Here is a 16,559-nt window from a genome sequence, read left to right on the forward strand (position 1 = left end):
GAGTGGTTACAAGCAAAAAACGGGTAAATTCAACAAACAGGAGTTACTAGTGCAGAAGATTATGTATATAAATATGTATAAACAAAACTATTTAACAAATGGCACCTAGATATACAATGTTAGCTAAGGCATTTGTGAGTACAGGTTGAACAATATGAAAAAAAAAGGGTTCCTAGTTATACAATGTTAGCTATGACATTCTTGAATAACTGATGATCTGCGATAGTGGCTATCGAGGCGGGGAGGTGATTCCAGACGCAGAAACCACCGTGAAGACCAGGCTTCCCAGGTTGATGCAAGCTGGCCATCACACACAGCTCACTAACTGGTGAAAGGAGCCAACGTCTTCCATGAGAACGGCATCGACATCAGGTTCCCAGATTGCCACATGGTTGTGCCATATACAAGAGATTGTGCAACATTGGAGGCGGAGTCCGGTGAAATGGTGCGATGTCATGGGAGGGATTTTGCAAACAATTCGAGGATTATGATTTGCCAAGACACAGTCAACAGATTCCCTCACCTAGTCACCTAGGGAAATGAATTACCTTAAAAGCGGGCACCTTTGGTGCTGCGTAGTGTGTGCTGATGTGTCCTCACGTGCTCTTCAAAAAGACGTAGTCTGCTGTGATCTGTAGCTCATGCTATGAGAATGATGTACTGCGCTCCGTGCTCCAGCCAGTACGAGTATTCCTTGTTCTGTAAATAAGTTTGTCTCTTCTACGTAAATAAACCCCCTGTTTTGTTTTTCCAACCTGCTGACCTCATGCTCTTCAGTAAAGAAGCAACCCTCGTCAAGAAAGCCTGGATGATGACGTGGGCCCTCTTAGCCTCCATGTGACGCCCCAGTAGTGTAGGCCAGCTACCCGTAAGGAGACAAACCACGACATAGGCTAGAGAGCGACCCTGTGCGTGATGTCAGACATTGAGACCATGACCCCTGAACTCTACACCCTCTCTGCTCTCTAATTCACACAGCAGCTGTTGTCGTTTCTCTTGACTTTATGCCTAACATTTTTTTGTTTCATTGCTCATTGTGCAGTCTCCAAGTTTCTGCTCCATATGTTAGTGCCGGTAGAATCCAATGAATGCGCACCTTTCTTTTCAAGGATGGCCGGGAAGTATAACATATATCCAATTTTGGCAAGCCAGAACACCAAAACCATGGAAGGCATTTTTAATTCATTTTCCATGCTACTGCTTCATAACATGGTACAAAAAGACTTCGCTTCTAAATACAGCTGTCTAGATTTCTCATTTATTTTGCTTATATCTATGTCATACTAAGTGCAGTTACTGGATTACGCTCACTACAAGCTAATTTTCGAAAAATCCAATGCAATTTTTTTTCTTTCACAGAAAGTCCAAACACAAACCCCAACCACCACGAAAACGAATTAACTGGTCTCCACAGCAATTCTTGATGGAATGATGAACGAGTAGTGAAATCCTGCTGGCATACTCAAATATTTCACATCTGCACACAGACAGTGACTAGAATGGAATGCACTAAATTTCACTACTCCAGACATGCCCTCTGTGAAAAACCATGTCATGCCAGAGGCAAAAAAATGGGCCCTTGGTCTGATCCATCTAGCCCCGTTTTTCCTAGATGGGGAGTCATTAAATGCTTTGCATGTCTTTGTTCACGACAATGTTATCAACTGCAGCTATCAGGAGTGGGGCCTCCTTATCTCCTATTGTGTTTGAGCACTTGTGTCCACATCAAGTGCGAGTTATCAGGCGAGCAGCAAAGTAAAAACCTCTGCAGAATATGCAGGAATGTTTCACATCTCCATTGTCTACCCTCAAATTTGTTCCAACCAAGCAAAACAAGCCACGCGACACCAAATCGCATTAAACCATGAATGCTGTCCCCAAAATGCTCGCAGAAAAGTCACCTTCTTTAGATGTCAATTGATTCCTTGGGCATAAATTTGTGTTTTGACACATTCTTAGCATGCTGAGCCCATCAATATAAACAGGCAACAGAGCTAGCTGAAATTTTTTCGCAGTGTTTAACACTGTGACAGGGAGTCCAGGCCTCAAGGCAATGAACCTTTCCAGGTCTATTTCCTCTTTGGTATACCCCACCCCATTTTTGCACTTTATATCAATCGCAATGAATTCTAACAACCTGCCAAGCATGCCGTAATTGCTACTCTGTGTGGTGACATTGCTAACAGGCATGCTCCTAAGTTCACATACTATGTGAAGCCTGTGGTGAAACAATGTTTCACGTCCACCACCAGGGCCACGAATGGCGCTAGCTAACACTCCTACGGATACCTCTTGTGCAAACACCCAAGAAAGTGGCTAGAGAGGGAGTGACCATGGCAGAAGGACACTGTTAGGGCATGACGTGCATAATGTGGAAGATGTGGTTTCTGCATCCACAAACAACAAGTTGTCTTCTCGTCTGTCTATGCCTCAATTATATCTACATTGCAATTTGCTTAATGTGGCTTCATTGTCTGGATTTCTACGGTTGTAACCGATAAAGAAATCGAGGCCCTCAATTGCCATATCGAGGCCCTCAGTTACCCATCTCCTTCACGCTGTTAGCAAAATAGGCACAAGCGTTTGCTACTTTTGTTGAAGATTTTTTTATGCCTAGGTTAGGAAATATGCATGCATAGAATAGGCTGGCTGACAAAGATGCTAAGTGAAGGTCACTGGGAGAGCAATTAATCCTGCAGCAGACCTAAACAAGCCAATGGTAGTGACAACCGGCCCTTTTATTTTGAGCTATGATGCGTAGTAAGACGAGCATAAAGTAAGTTCAGCGGACACTACAATTTCAGGAGAAAGTTAATTTTTTAATGTTTGCAAAATGGAATGAAAACATATGATGAAAATCTATAGATAAATGGCAAAAAACCATCACTGCTGCCTTCATTTGAATATTACTGCTGGCAAATTGTGGGGGGAAAAAAAAAGCGCAGTCAGCGATTAACAGTCCTAGCATCATTTTTTTTTTTTCATTTCACAGACTAAACCTAGTGCAGGGTATTTAGAAAAAGTGCCTTTAATGAACCTGATTCACAAGTCAACATATATTTTCCGTGCGGTGCCAACTTCCCTGAATACTTGAAATACAGAATAATTACTGCTTACCTGAATTCTACTGTAGTTCGGCAGACAGAAGTGCTGAAATCAACAGTTGTGCTTTCCAAACATTTTTTTGTCTCCTGCCAGCCTACCTACACACCTCCAACCGCATGCAACAAACTATGCAAATACTATATAGATAAGAACATCTGCGACCGTTTCCAAAGATTTGTTCAGCGCGGCAAATACAATGGCATACACTGCTCCTGCAACAGGTCGAAGCTAAATATGACAAACACTGATATAACAAATAATCGAACATACCGAACGAAATCTAAAAATTTTCTCACCAATATCAGTGTAAATGAATGTATGTTTCTAATGAATATCAGTTATAATGAAGGTATTTCCACGTCAAATATAATGTCACTGTAACAACGTTCTACTGTATTTCTTTCAGCCCACACTTAAACGAAATGAAACAGGAATGCAAGTTCAGCCACTTTCTGAATTAAACAACAAGGGAGCCATCTTGACAAGAATTTGATATTCATAACTACCTACACTCTTCAGGGATTGACAAAACTGAGTACGACAGCCCCTAAACCATTTTGCCATTAAAGTAGTGTATCATGTATCACAAACACCATGTGTTATGGTGGTATTTCATGGCAGTATAAAAGTCTGTTGAGACAAAACCTACTTAGCCAGACATTTAACAATTCCAAAAACTAATAAACAATAACAATATGCAAGCTGGAGCACTACACAAGAAAAATATATGCCAGCTACAGGCTGTATTCTGAAAACACCATAAGCCATCATACACAAGTGAAAACAGTTTATCTTGATGCCTGGAAAGGGTAATCATAACTTGCCACCTTCGTTACTGACTTGGTGGTGCTATTACTGTGCTGACATCAATGCAGAATGCAAGGAACGCCTCAGAAAAGAGAGCCGTAAAACTTCCCGGACAAACTGCACAAACTAGTCTACGCTCGTCAGCTTAAAAGTTAATGGCAGTGACCATTTCCAATCAGCTTTCATGTGTACTCAAAACAAGGAGAGTACTTTAGCAGTTTGATTCAAAAGACAGGGCTGTACATCCTCTGTATTTTTGTACGGCCTGACAATATTTATACAGCATATAATGACCAATCAATGGCAAAGCAAATCTGATTTAGCCTACAGAAGTTAATGACAAACAAGCTTTCCTGAGCCATGTTACTCATAATATGGACTCGAATGACTTGTCTTTTGCAACAGTGTGGTTCTCTACAATCCACGTCGTTTCTACACTTCTGAAATCATCCACTGACATGAAGCCCACGCATCATGCAATAGCCCTTCAGAAGGTGCCTTTGAGGTATTCCAAATGAAAGATAAAACAGTCATAATTGACAAGTGTTTTACATCATAAATGAACACTGACATATGACAGACAATTTCATGCAGGGCTCAGTATGACTTTCTACAACTTCAATTCTCTTTAAGCGCAGCCTCGCATTCAGCAGGTGAATGCCACGGCTGCCAAGCTATGACTGCAAGCTTCAACAAAATACAAGTATCTTAACTAAATGCAAAGCCAAAACTTTGGTTTTTAATGGCACACATGTTCAGCATCAAGCACAGCATTAGCAAGGAGACATTTACTTACATAAAAGAGACGCACATCAACATGGTAACTTCACTTCCTCCTGAATGCATTTATTTTTATGGCTCTCTGCCACCGACTTGTTGTCTCCCGTTTTTTTGCGCAATGGCTTTATTGAGGTCATCACTTTACAATACCCCTACAATACCGTGCCTGTGTTTATCACTTCAGCGGTTCACTGGAAACGTGCCAGGTGGCCGGTATTTGCACAAGCTCATCTAGCAGTTATGACAAGCCGTGTGTATATGGAGACGGCAGGGAGGTACTGAACAGTTTACCCGCAAGTGCTTAGCTTGGGCTTGTTTGGCAAGCCTCCATTTGTTTACCTCCCTCAGCGTAGAGGTCAAGCTATGCCCCCATAAACACATTTAATAGTGAATTCAGTTGCTGTTTTTGTTGCGTGCGTGCACCTAGAGACTACGGTGCGCTTCTGGAATGACACCAACAAAAGACGTTGCAGAACGACAAGCCATGCCAAAGATAACATCTGATTACACTTTATTGCTTTTGTTGGAACTGTTGACACAGATCTAGCCAAAACCAATGTTTCCAACATCCCTGCCTTTAACCCCCAAGCCAATGCTATACTTAGCCTGTCAGTTTGTACCAATGATGTTAAAAACAAAACCTTCTCAATCACAGCAAACTCCCTACTGCCCTGTGGCAACAGGTCCTGAACGTCAGCTCGTTTCACTGATAACAGCTGGCTTTAGGTACTCACACATATTACTGTGCACTTTACACTGATGCTGTCGTAAGCGCCAGGCTTACTGCAGAATTTTAATTACATAAAAAAGAAACTCTTTGCTGATGTACTCAAAGTTTCCACTGAATAGGAAAGATCAGTCAATCAACAATTAATACATTAATTTTGATGAGAACATAGCATGCAACAAACTAGCACAGAAAAAGAAAGTTGGGAAATTTCATGTGCTTTTGCGGGAACGTTTTTTGGAGTTTAAAGCATTAAATAAACGGAACTTTCCATGTTTGAACATTCAATCACCATTCCATCCATCGAACTAAACATTCTTAAGATTAATGAAGCCAAAAAAAAAAGAATGCCATTAGTTTCAGCATGCTTCCACTTTTACTGTAACAAGAGTTACCATTTAGTAAATTATCTGTAGGGGAATACGCGTGAAACAGTTGCCGTAAATTCCGTATGAATTTCATTTGCTTCGTGTGCACACTTGTTTAAGCTTCTTGCTAAGCACTGCAAATTATTGGCTCTGCCTTTTCTTTGAACAAACACCACACTGTTGAAGCTCAACACCAAACTGTCTGCGAGTGTGCGTGTGAGCAACAGGGTGTATCCCGCAATCGCAGAAGTCATCACAGGTAGATTAATTGCTGGGCAAGCTGGCACATAGTAGCTGTAAACAACACCAGCGAATAAGTGGGCAGGACGTGCATTTGTCACATCCACTTCCGTGAACGTCTAGTTCTCACTTTTTGTTTGTTCACAAGTAGTATAAACACATGCATGAGATTAACTGCAACTCTATGCAAGTACTGCTTACAGGCATGCCTCCAATTAAAGACAGTACTGACATGTGTACCAGAAAGAAGCACATCACAGTTTTCTGCATGTACCTGTGATCGTATTGTTTTCTAAGATTTATAGAATGAGAGAAAATTTATAGGACTGTTTTGGCCATACGCAATTATATGGTGTGGCAGCTAAACGCTAAGTTGGATTTCAGAGAACCTTGCTAAGTCTTCCTAAAGTGTTATGGACAATTTTTATGAACAAAAGCATTTAATAGGAGGAACTTATCTGTAAAGCAAAAGGTTCCTGCTTCTTAAGCGAGTCTTACAAGAGCTGCTTTTTAAAGGTTTGCTGAAGCAAACCATTAAAAAGCAGCAAAATATGCCTGCATTGAGAATCCAGATTTTCCAAGTCGTCCCTACTCTTTCCAGCATGTGCATGAGAAATGACTATTGCTCTAGAACAGGAATGCCTTAGTGACTTGACACTCCAGCACAATAAGGGCAAAGACAAATGCGAACTCTAGGAGCTGGAAAGTTGTGAAAGCTCTCACCTTTGTGCCCAGCCGTTCTCCTTAACTGCCCCGTCCGAAGCACTGCGCCTCCTCACTTCCGGAAGGGCAGCTGAGGCTGGAAGCACAGTCCTGTCACAGCCGATGCCAGCACTGTCTCGGACACACCTCAAGCCCACATCCCCATTGGGCACAGCAGCACAGTGCTTCTTTCCAGTGGTCTCTGACCCTGCATCCGGTGATGGCTCACAACCCCGAGCCCTCGGACTACTCCCAACAACGGCTTGGCTGGTGACCAGTGTCCGCACTTCCTCCCTCCCGTTGCAGCACGGCGATCGCGTGCCGTTTTCTCTTGGCGACTCGGGAGAAGTCGTCCTTTGTACATTGGCCGACTCTTGAAGTCCTCTGTCCTGAGTGTGCCGTGGAGAGCCACCACTTGGGAGCTGTTCTGGCAAGTTGCCGTTTTGCAGTGGTTCAAAAATGTGGTTCCTGCTGGGAGACTCCACTTTAGTTTCGGAGCCAGCAGTGCTCCGCATTTCCGAGACAGCAGCGCCACCTGCCTCGGGTAGAATCCCATTGCTCAACGAGGTTGTCATTGCCGACGCTGGAGAACACTCATGGACGGGTCTCGAGACACAGTCTGCCGCATCAGTGGCAACCCTTACCTCATCCCCCTTCGGCGAATCAACCATTGTTGTTGCAGAGCTGTCTGGAGCTTGCAGTCTGGAACTAGGTTCTTCAAGCATTGATGAAGTGGGTAAACCTGGACTTGCAGGAGGAGTCACACATTTAGGAGACAGCTGCGCAACACTGCATTCTGTCGACTTGGGTGCAATTCTCGAAGCTTCTGAACTGCGCAGGTCACCGCAGCTTGGAACTAGTGCAACCAAGCCGTCGTCTGCAACCTTAATGGTGGTGTCTTCTGGATCGCGTAAATCCCCATTTGGGCTTGAGCTCTGGCAGGCTACCGGACTAACCAGTGGTCCGCAGGGTGACCTGCAGTAAAGGGCATGTCTGTGACAAAGGGACACGTGCACAGCAGCAAGATCAATCATGAATAGAGAAAAGAAATTAGAAGCTGCATTTTCATTTAGATGTCAAAGTATGTGTAATGGCTAGCTTCATGAATAGATGCTCAATTCTAAGAGTGACTAGTTATGCTATGATCACACATCACAATAATTAATGTAACATGTTATATTTTGTTTCTATTAACATATTTTGACGTGACAGTACTGTGTAGCCGAGGCAAGTAGAATCCACCCGTTTCCCATCATTCCCATGGAGGTTAGGTGGACACAACACAGGTTGTCCTGTAGTAAATTTTTTATTAAGCTATGCCACATGGAGCCCTTAAGAGCTTGGTAACCAGCCAATTATAACTGATGATCAATTACCAGGCGTGTTCGTGAGAATTATAAAGGTGTCCCTCCCTATTCTGTGCCTGTATGCGTGTTCAGCAGCAACAGTGTGTTTAAACCTAGCCTTGCATCTCTGAAAAGATCTGATCTCCTGATAAAGATGTGCCAAAAAAAAGGTCCATCTTATCGCTGCACAACCATTGAGTCTGTTTCTTTTACGATGCTAAAAATTGAAAATTATCCCTTCTGCCTCTCGACCATAATTGCAGAATCACATTCTACAGTGCAGCCATACCCACAGAAAGCATGCGTGGGAAATTCCTGATCCATGTTGGTTATATAGCATATTTCATCAGGAAATGAGAGCATAATGCAAAATAAACACACACTGGAGTTGGCTTTCATAGCATTTTCAGCCAATGCAGAAGCACCTTTCGTGCAGGTGAATGCATTAACACATGGTTGCTGCCTTTTGATAAGGAGACAAATTACATTTAATTATGGAAACAACTATTTACAGTGCACAAAATAAGACACACAACTCACTTCATGCACATAAGTAAATTAGCATGGGACATCCTCAATACGAAAACACCTACTTCCCATAAACATGCGGGCTTTAGATGAACAGGCAAACAAAAGCCATTCAGTATGCCCACTTACACACCTAAACTTAAAAACACCAGCATTTCTTGCATTCCACTTCCATTTGAATGAAGACACTGCCACTGGTAACTGAACCCACAACCTTGAGCTCAACAACACCCAATTTAAACGCCATGGAACTCCACAATGTGGGCAGCAGCTCACCCTGCAGCACCTGAAGCGGTCAGGACATCTTCCCCGCTGCCTTTCCTGCTACCCGGCAGGCTGAGCGGTGGCTCTGACAATGGATGGGACGCAAGTCCGTTGGAGGAGACGCCACTGTCCGTCGCCATGGTGGAGGAGGCAAAGCTGCAACAGCACCCAGGGAGGTGGTGGCCTCTGCAGGTGGAAGCCTCCCATAAACCGCTGCTGTCCGCCTACCGCCTAGCAGCCTGAATGAACACACACGCAGGCATCTGCAATGAAGGCTTTTATTTCAAAACTAAAAGGCTGCATATAGGCCAGCCATTCCTTGATCATGGATGTGAAATAGCACTGCATAGTAATTCTCACAGAAGACACACACAAGGAAAACACAATCACGTCTTCTTCATGCATAGTTCTAACAGGACACAAGCAAAGAAAATGTGCTTGTACACTTTTTTTCGTTGTGTGTATATTGTGAAAACAATACAGCACAACTTTGAGTTATGCTTTGTTTTGTTTTTCAACATTCATGGAAGCCTAGAAAAGCTTGCTGGGCATCTTGCCACATAAATGCCATGGTGCAGCCGGTGTGAAAAACAGACATGGAAAGAAAAACCCAGATGCAAACAAGTAGGGTATTCTTGTGTCTGTGTTTTTGTTCCTGTCTACATCCTTTGTGCCGGCTATACCATAGCATTGCTGAAAGCATACAAGGCAACACATGGAACCTAAAGAATAAAGGGAACTGACGAGGGGCTTGGTTATTAGTGACAACTGTATGATGCTAGCAGACAATGAAAGTGAGGAAAGCATACTGGCTGATTGTTGAGATCCCTTGAACCAACAAATACCATTCATGCTGCAAATTTTCTACTATGACTGCATATATTTGTACTTCCTTTCGGGGGCACGAGTTTATCTACTAAACAGTTCTCATCTACGAAGTTCTTTGTCACCTGTTATTACTGAAATGTGACAATATTTAAACCTATCTTCAGTTGAGACATTGCTCCCTGCTGTGGCTTGTTGGGAGGCAGACAGCTCTGTTGCTGAATGGAAATTTTTAAAAATGAAAAAGACAAAGTTGTGGTCGAATATTTAGCCAAAAGTAAGATAAGATATTGTAATTACTAAATGCAGCTATGCTGCACTTTAATCCAACACCAACAACTAATAAAAAAAAGAGAAACATAAAGAGCACTTTGAAATGCCTCAGCTGATTGTGGTTGGGCAGTTCAGATTGTTTCCCTAAATAGAGCAAAGATTGCATATTTAACATATCAGAGAACTCGAGAATTTAGTGCGACAAATGTCATTGATGGCAATCATCCGAATGATTTCTACATCATTTCACTGGGAGCCACCAGCTTCAATTATGTGCCAATGTATCCAGACATTTATTAAGACACTTATAAATTGTACTAGTTTTTTAAAGAAGTAAATACGTTGAGCCACAAATCTAGAAAGAAACTGCGCTGCTGTATGAAAATCATGTTTAGTCAAATGAAAAACTTGGAAAGTTGGTAAACACTGAATGTGGGGGTTAAACATGATATATATAGTACATTGACACTTTAACAAAACCTTAGACCTGTCACATAAAGGAAATTATGATGTAGTAGTTCTGCGGAAACCCGTAAAGTGGAGACAAGTGATTAATAAAGGGAAAATCAGGCATCCACCCATTCGTAGCAATTGCGACAAAGGAAACCCATACAGGTTCCTCGATAGAAAAGCCTCAGAATTGAAGGAAAATCCGTCCTGGTCCCAGACCAGGACAAATTTTTTTCGTGCCGAAAAGTCTTATTTAAAGCCAACCAATTTCTATAGCAAGGCAGCAACAGCAATATAATACAAGGACCTTCGGCCTTACATATCATGCACTAATAGCCTTTGTTACTCTTCATTTCGTGATGTGATAGAGGTGCGGAATGCCTTACCCGATTTATGCATGCATGTAAATATCCTTGCCTTCTGTTCCACCTTTATAAAGCAAATCCACAATTTTCAGTACACACTTGTCCAGTCTGTCTGTTCCTTTTGTCTCTCTATCTTCTGTTTTTTCCCTTACACTAGGATTTCATTAATTCAACTCTGACTAATTCACTTCCAAAAAAAGAAAAGGTGATTATAAATTTTTTTTTCTATGAGCCAGAACTTTCATCATTTATATCCTGAAGTAGGCATTCACTGAATAACTCGAGCTTGACGGGCCTCCAGAAACCTCAAAATTAACTTAAAACTAAATTCCGGGTTTCTAGAATAGTTGATTGTTGGGCTAGTTGGTTGTCCATAATTGAAGCAGTAACTCAGCGCTATAAGAACATGGAAACAAGAAAGGTTTCACATGCCAAAACCACAATAGGATTATGAAGCATGCCACAGTGGGGGTGGAAGATTAATTTTGACCACCTTGCGTTCTATAAGGTGCCTCCAAGGCACAGTACACAAGCATTCTTGCATTTTGCCCCTATATAAATATGGCCACTGCGGCCAGGATTCGAGCCCCCGACCTCAGGCACACCAGCACAATGCCAAAGCCACTACAACACCACGGCGGGAAGCATGAACACGCCTGACCTAAATGATGACCCCAATGAATGCAGTATTTGGGAGCTTCAATGTCATTTCTACATTAGTGATTAGAAACTCTAGCGTTTTTGATATGTCAGTCATTCAAAACTCTGTTATTTCTACATTAGTTTTCTGATTTTATTTCATAAAAACTAGGTGCGCATCCGATCCGGGGGCATTTTAGAATCGGGTTAATACTGCCAAATGAAACACTGCCATGTCTGGCCACTTCTTCCATCTCTTCTTTAATTCGGCCTGCCGAATTATTCAATTAATTTCATTGTTCCTGTCAAGGTCAATTTGTTGGAAGTTGACTGAATATGAAAACTTTGTAACAATGAAAAAGTGCATTTTCACTATTGGCTGAAATTCCATGAGAGGCACAATCTGGGATCTTGTATATTTAAGGGTTACACAACGAACAGCCAGTTCAGTGGAATGCTGTCTGTACAACCAAAGTGCAGCCACATAAAAAGAGACAATTAAGTGCTCCCTTGTCGGCTGCCTTGCAATACAAGTGGCTCTCTGACGTGCCTGCGTGCTATGCTAGTCGGCAATAAGGAAGCTAACAGGAAGCACAGCTAACATTCCTTTTTTTAGCCCTAGATGGATGAGTCAGAACTGTCATACTTCTCATGGTTTCATAACAAGAAAAGTGAAAACATGTTCAGCCACTGAGAACTTGGCACACCGTCCTTGAATTAGTGCGTTCGCAGGCAGCTTGCATAGCAACGCTAAAGTGAGCGCGGCACTAGCAGAAAATTGCACAAATAACTTTAAAAAAATTCACGAGGCATTCATTGCAACTATGAGTCACCCAGATAATTAAATGCACCGAGACGTGTCAGCTGCGCGAGGATGTCAGAACGACAGCAATCTGAGACGAGTCAGAGGCTTGCCCTCCTCCCGCCCCAGCAGATTTTGACAGACAAACGTAAAGAGCATAAGTTAACTGCTGCGTGGTGTGGCAGGCAGCCTGACTAAGTGTCATTTTCCTTCCTGTATTGGTTCACCCCTCCGACTGCCTCTAGCATGCGTCCCCAGAGACTTTCATGTGTTTATTCTTAGAGAGTATTACATGACTGTTCTTGCGTTCCTGTAGAACTCTTTCAGTATGCGCAGTTATTTCACTTTGTTCTCACTAATGCCCTCCCACGTTCTTTACAACATCTCTTGTATTGTAACTATTCCCTCCCCTATCCATTCTCTCACCCTTCATCGTTCTTACAGCCACGGGACAGTTCAACTGTCCACTGCAAAGTGAGACAGTTACAATGGCTGCCAAGTCGTCTTCTCCTCATTGTCGTTTTTTCTTGCTTCTAAATATAACAAGATGCTACTGCAATGACTGCTTTTAGAGTTGCAAGTTGCCACAGGTCGACGGCTGCACTGACCTGTTAAAGCTACGGCCAGGTTCAAGTTTTCAATTTGCTAATAAGAAGGAAGTTGTACGCCCACGATCTTATGTTTAAGTGGCCACCGCACGTAATTCACGTCATTCAGTCAGTGTTGCTCCAATGCCCATTCCTATGCGATGGCTTTGAGCACAAAGCCAGTTTTTTGTCAATGTTTCCACAAACATGCATTTGAAGCTTGTCATAATGATGAAGGGTCACGGAAATAAAAAATGCATTTGTTATATATGTATATGGGGTGCTTCAGAAAATGATACGGAAATTCTTTGAAGATAGGCAAGATGCGATAAATGAAATGATTTGCTCAGGGTGGCTTTTATCAGAGGCACACATTTTAGAATGACTATGAGTACTAGAGAGTCAAGTAATTAAGCATTTAAAGTAGACTAACATTAAACAGAAAGAACCAGATGACCGACGATAGCACAAGACTTGAAAGTCCATCATCCAAGGGGTTCAAAACAATTAAATGCCAAAAGTTGGCATTGCTAATTTTTGCAGTGTAATGAATTCCAGCCATTTTCACACAGGAAGCTGAAACTGAACTGCTAAAGAGCTCAAATGTTATGTTCTTAGCAGGCATCCACGAGTGATGCGACTGCTTATGTCTCATTGTCGGATGAGCATAAAGCGAATGAGATTGTAGCTTGATAAAAATGCTTTCTGCCTGCTTAGCCGAAAGCGGGGCTCAATCTGACCTTCAGCTGTCACAAATATCCAAAAACCCAAGCCCAGCAAAACCCATGCTTATGTTAAGCATAACTGTTCGGTATCAATACCACCACCTGCTGTATATATTCGATGATAGGATTTTACATCGAAACGGCATATGGACTGCCATTACTGAGCTTCTATATACCAATGCCCATCAAAAATGCTGGTAATACAGTGGAAGTTGTAAGGCACCATTGAGGGAGCATTCTACTGCGAAATATTTTCGAAAAGGCTTAGCAATAGCAGAGAAAGAAGCAAATCAAACTTTGTAAGGCAGTGGTACGAGGAGGGAAGCTACCTATCCCCCCAGCAAAACCTCTCTCCAGCATTCGCGAGGGGCGTTTCCCCCTGCCAACTTCCATATCGGAGCCAAGGGCACAAGCTGCGTTTATTTCACAAGCCCAACCTGCTCTCTTTCTCTCTTTTTGTTGCTTATTTTCTATTTCTACAAGTACTAACTGCAATAAAATTTCAGACCGTGTAGAAAGCCTAGTTTCAGATAGCGTAGATTGGCCATTTTTAACCATAGAAAAAAAGCACAAGCTCTGCCATGTATATGCGGCTCCTCTTCTCTTGCACTCAGTCTTTCCTGCACTAAAGTTCAAAATGGTGAAACTATACCAACTCGGCCAATTTTCTATTGTGCCAACAGTGTAGATGTAAAAGAACCTCAGTGCAATCACAGTTAACAAAGGACGCACTTGTTTGTTGTTCGCTTAGCTATGATAGTATGGGAAGTTTGGCTAGCTGAAGAGCCCGCACTATCCGAAAATGTAGCTTAACATACACTCATACAACACACCCAAGTTCTACCTTTCAAGACTTTCCGAGTGAACTAACAGAATACAACATGAGCAACCCAGTCCAGTCTTCTTAGCTGTATAGCACACGTGGTGTATCCCATAGAATGCCAACAGTTGCATTTGTAAGTGAGCTGAAAAGCCTCACTTTAAGTCAACCAATTTCTATAGCAAGGCAGCAACAGCAATATAATACAAGGACCTTCAGCCTTACTTATCACACACTTATAGCCTTTGTTACTCTTCATTTCCTGATGAGATAGAGGCGTGGAATGCCTTACCCAATTCTGTTACCATTAAGTGAGCTTAATTTCTGTTAGATTGAATTGAAGTGAGATTAAATTCTGTTACGAGCACATTACGATTGAGTGAGCTTGTTACAGTTAAGGTTAAGCTCATGCACACAAGGCTAGTGTCGATAAAGTTATCTATAAGGGTGTTCCTGTTCTAAGGCACTGGCATACAGAAAGCCTGTGCTTGCACAAGTTAGCTAAAGATTTATCTTACTGTACACCTGTCTCAAAACTACTTTCTCCCAGGCTATTTGACCCATTGTTATATGAAAAGAAAGATTGCAGCATGAAATGAGGGAGACACTTAGCTGACCAATGCAATGGGCATGTGGGTGTTCTTAGAAAAGACAGCTTTTGTAGATAAAACGCATGTTGGACAATGCTGCTTTTCTGAGCCATGGAACAATAGAAAATCATAGATGATCAAGCTGATGTCATTTCTGTGAGTGCCAGATGTGTACATTTCAATGATTAAGCAATGTGGCCTTGTCATATTTGCCCCACATTCCTCTAGATATGGCTTGTTCCCTCTCCTGCTCTTTCTTAATCCCCTATGCAGGAAAACCTGCTATCATGAGGCTCATCCTGGAGCCATGCACAAGGCGCTTTGGAAATCGTATTAAAGATGTTTATTTGCTACACATATGGTGGTTTCACCAGTCTGATAAAGTCCGTGACTGTGTGCCGTACACATTCCTTAACGACCAGTTCTCTTTCCACATTGAAACATTTCACTTTGAGGGTGTATGTATACGTGTTAGGTAACAAGCTTGCATTCAATGTGAACAAGCGAATGCGTGCCGTAACCACTTTCCATATCAGCAATCAACTTGGCCATGTGAAACGGCACTGTTGATAGAAAACGTTTTTCCTATAAACGACAAAAGCATAACAGCTAAGCACTATACAAAAGCAGCAAATGAATCAAATAAAAAAACAGCAATTTCCATACGAACTAGAGGCTTCCAAGAAATATGTGTCATTATTACATAATCAGCAAAACATGTATCAGCACTTTTGCAGGAAGCATACCACATTGGGTATTTTGTAAACGTAGTGCATGATATTGCAATATATTTAGTTCCTTATCCCGCTTTTCATCGGCGAGAGCTTTCCAAAAAGCACGAAGGTAATAGAAATAAATTTTTTTACGCCGCTGGTTGTGCAGGGGAAAGTGGATCCTCCGATGCAAGCGCTTCATTTGGCAAGCAATTTGTTTCCGAGTGCCTGTAGATGTAAACATATACGTCCAAATCTTGCCCCTTTTCCTCGCAACTCTAAAACGATATTCCTGCACCCTCGGGAGAAGAAACGGGAAAACCCGTTTTCTTTCTATCTGCGCGCCGCGTCTTTCCCCGAAGTAGTAGTGTGTTTTTTTTTTTTTTTAATGAAGCCCTTTAACAGCCAGGGCAGTCACGCGCTAGGACGCGATGGCAGCAGCAGCAATCGCGGCTGATATCTCGTGGGCCAATACGGAGCACGACGCGCACATGTACACACTATACCGTATACATACCTGGCGCTGCCCCCACGGAAGCCCCCCCTCCGTGGGGGGGGCGGTTTCAGATCGTTCCCGGAATCCTGTTTACGCGCATTCGCTCGGCTTCTCGCTCGTCTGCTGCCGCTCGCGAAGCCAAACCCCTTCTTCTCGGCGAAGGCGGCGGGATCCTTCGCGCTGCAGCGAAGTTGCGAAAGCAATCGCTCGGTGCCTGGCGCGCGCGCCGCAGCTCGCATCAACCAGCGCAATACGCGACGTCGCGCTGGGTCCCGGCAAGTTGGCCAGCGCGCGCCTGCTTCGCTGGCCCAACGCCAAATGCAGCACCGAGCTCCCGCCGATATAACGCGGTAACGCGCGCGAGGAAGCCAACGCGCATTTCGCAGTCTCTTGTTCGTTTTTCTTTC

General features: G+C 42.9%; 1 protein-coding gene across 4 annotated transcripts in view; it reads right to left on the reverse strand.

Moving 5' to 3' along the window:
• Positions 1 to 16,559, reverse strand: part of LOC135899309 (uncharacterized) — a 46,200-nt gene that overhangs the window by 28,148 nt on the left and 1,493 nt on the right. For 2 of the 4 annotated variants that reach the window (XM_065428567.2, XM_065428549.2), the window contains exons 2-3: positions 8,880 to 9,106; positions 6,751 to 7,704 (exon numbers count right to left, since the gene is read on the reverse strand). In XM_065428567.2, coding sequence (XP_065284639.1) covers positions 6,751 to 7,704; positions 8,880 to 9,007 — 1,082 coding nt within the window. In that variant the 5' untranslated portion in view covers positions 9,008 to 9,106. Of the gene's footprint in view, positions 1 to 6,750; positions 7,705 to 8,879; positions 9,131 to 16,559 lie in introns of all 4 variants that reach the window. The other 2 variants (XM_065428561.2, XM_065428555.2) reach the window with 2 other exon arrangements.

The sequence above is a fragment of the Dermacentor albipictus genome, chromosome 10 (assembly GCF_038994185.2).
Source record: "Dermacentor albipictus isolate Rhodes 1998 colony chromosome 10, USDA_Dalb.pri_finalv2, whole genome shotgun sequence".
NCBI classification, from domain to species: Eukaryota; Metazoa; Arthropoda; class Arachnida; order Ixodida; family Ixodidae; genus Dermacentor; species Dermacentor albipictus.